Here is a 2416-nt window from a genome sequence, read left to right as displayed (position 1 = left end):
CCCACAAAAATAAGCTATAATAACATAACATTTTTCCTTCTTCCTAATCCTCTCCTTCACTTTCCTTTCTCTCCTAAATAAAACTTGAGAAGACTCTTTTCCCTCTTAATCCTCTCATTTCCTCCCCTTTCTCTCCTAAAAAAAACTTGAGAATACAGTGTAAAAGAATCCAATAAATAAGTACTCAATGAATAAGCAGAACTATTCATTTGAACGAAATATATAAAATACGAACGTCTTTGTACATTTAAAATAACTAAAAATGGATTTACAATGAGATTATCCAAATGAAAATGCCCCAAAACATTCTCAAGAATCGATTCTATAGCAAACAATTACTTAATAAAACTAAAGATTTTGCAAATATCCACAAAAAATATCTTAGCTTGCTCCATTCATAGCCATGGTCAAATTACCCATTCTCAACCCAAATCCCTTCCTTCCAAAATCTTCTGTGCGTCTACAATAAAAAGCTTCTGGCGTCCATGTAAACCCTTCGATTTTCTTCTCATTTACATTCAAATCTGTCGTGTTTTTAGTAGACAACTCATTGGTGGTTCGTTTGTAAGCACCAAACCATTTAGCTTGGACATACTCTCTTCTCTTCCATGGTGGCACCGCCATTTTTCTTTGGTTCATCGTCTTCTTAACGGCTCTGCACATTATTCTCACCACCTCTTTCATCTCCTCCACTTTGCAAACTGAAATTTGAGGGAGAATCTCGAGCAAAGAAGTGTAATTATCAGTAGGTCGGGCTGTCTCGAATTCTTCTGAGAGAGATATGGTGACTATGTAACGAGTTCCGGCGACATTAATGTCGACGTATTGGTATTCACCGGAGATAAGCCGCCCTTTCTTTTCCCACTTGGATTTGCAAAGACCTGAATATATACATGACATTGATTGTTATCAACTTATCATTATTATATAGTTATATATAATATACAAAGATGTTAAAAATCGAATGAAAATATTACCGGCGTCAAGACCCTGATCACGGAGGCGAGCCATTAATAGCCGTTTAGATCCTGGCATCGGTGGCGCTGAGTTATCTTCCGTCACGCGCCGCCATGCTCTCTCAACGTTCAAAAGAAGATTTTTTCTAACAGCATGGTCAGCATCACCCTTTTTAGATCGAAACAATGTCTTGAGTGATTCCTTCGTTTCTTCCATATGATCATCAGTTATATCAGAATTACATTCATCGTTAATTCTCATATCAAAATCTGAATCCACAACGCCATCTCCATTCTCGATAAACGAGTTGACCAAATCAGACAAATCTTTCATCATCTCTGTCGAGTGTTCGCTGCCGCTGCTGTCGCAATCTCTCACCATGGCGGCCACGTCAAACGCCTCCGCGACTCTTCGAAATCTTCCCATTTTTCAAATATTCAACACTTATTGGTCAAAACTCGCTGATTCCGTGACTAATATAAGAACTAAAGACTCGAAATGTGATAAAACAAATCACTTTAGACCGAAGAAAAACTAATGAAGAAAGAAGGCGTAAGGATGATGACAATATGGTGCATTTACAAGGGGTTATATATACGCTCGCATGAATGAATGTAGTCATGTTGGTGTCAATGAACGCGGATGTTTTCTCGTCTAGGTTCAATCTTTTGTAACCCACGTGATGTGAATCAATATATATATATTTTTTCATAATTCTCTTTTTAGGAAGTATACAGCAATAACAATATATATTTTCTTATTTTAGCGGTTTAGTTTTAGTCTATAACTTTTGTTTGTCTTGTTGAAGAATGGACATTTTATATGATTTATTAAAACCCAGCGAGGGATCCGGTCCGGAAGTCAAGTGAAGTGCACATTGACCGTTGACCGAAAGTCAACTGGCGGATCCGTTGTCCATGATATTATATTAATCGTATGTTAATCCCCTGTTTAAATTAGGAATAACAATGGGGGCAGTCGGGCAGACAATCCCATCCCCGAACCCGAAACTGAAAATTGTTCCCATCGCCGGCCGATATTTTATCGGGGCTAAAAATCGTCCCCGAACCCTGACCTGAAACCCAATTTTTGTCTAATAACTACATCGTATAGCTTATGATGAATTTATATAACTAATAGGTAAAACAAATTATACCTTTGTGTATTAATACACTCATCATCCCTATAATGTTTGTTTGCCGAATTAAACTGAAAGTAATTATATGAAGCTAAACATTATTGAATTTTTATATTAGAGCCATTTAGATGTGTCCTTCAAGTAATTCGATTAGAAGCCCAAAGCCCAAGTAAATTCAATTCTATGGAATAAACCTAATTTCCAATAACGAAACTGAATCAATGAAAATAAAGAATATACCTATGATACAACAACGTTTCTATCTCCAAACACGTTTTCCTTCACGGCGACAAAGACTCAACTGGGAGGAAAGCTTCACTC

The 2416-nt window shown here is 36.9% G+C and overlaps 1 protein-coding gene across 1 annotated transcript; it reads right to left on the bottom strand.

The window, feature by feature from the left end:
* Window positions 1-223: 223 nt before the first annotated feature.
* LOC145168458 (uncharacterized) lies at window positions 224-1504 on the bottom strand. Its single transcript, XM_079087262.1, has 2 exons — window positions 978-1504; window positions 224-881 (listed from the first exon to the last, which is right to left on the bottom strand). Exons 1-2 carry the CDS (start codon window positions 1381-1383, stop codon window positions 382-384), a joined length of 906 nt encoding a protein of 301 aa, XP_078943388.1. The 5' UTR covers window positions 1384-1504; the 3' UTR covers window positions 224-381.
* Between the last annotated feature and the right edge of the window lie 912 nt (window positions 1505-2416).

The sequence above is a fragment of the Lactuca virosa genome, chromosome 4, assembly GCF_052849685.1.
Source record: "Lactuca virosa cultivar CGN04683 chromosome 4, Lactuca_virosa_CGN04683_v6, whole genome shotgun sequence".
Lineage (NCBI taxonomy): Eukaryota > Viridiplantae > Streptophyta > Magnoliopsida > Asterales > Asteraceae > Lactuca > Lactuca virosa.
The sequence above is the reverse complement of the archived record's forward strand: the minus strand, read 5'-3'. Positions and strand labels throughout refer to the sequence as shown.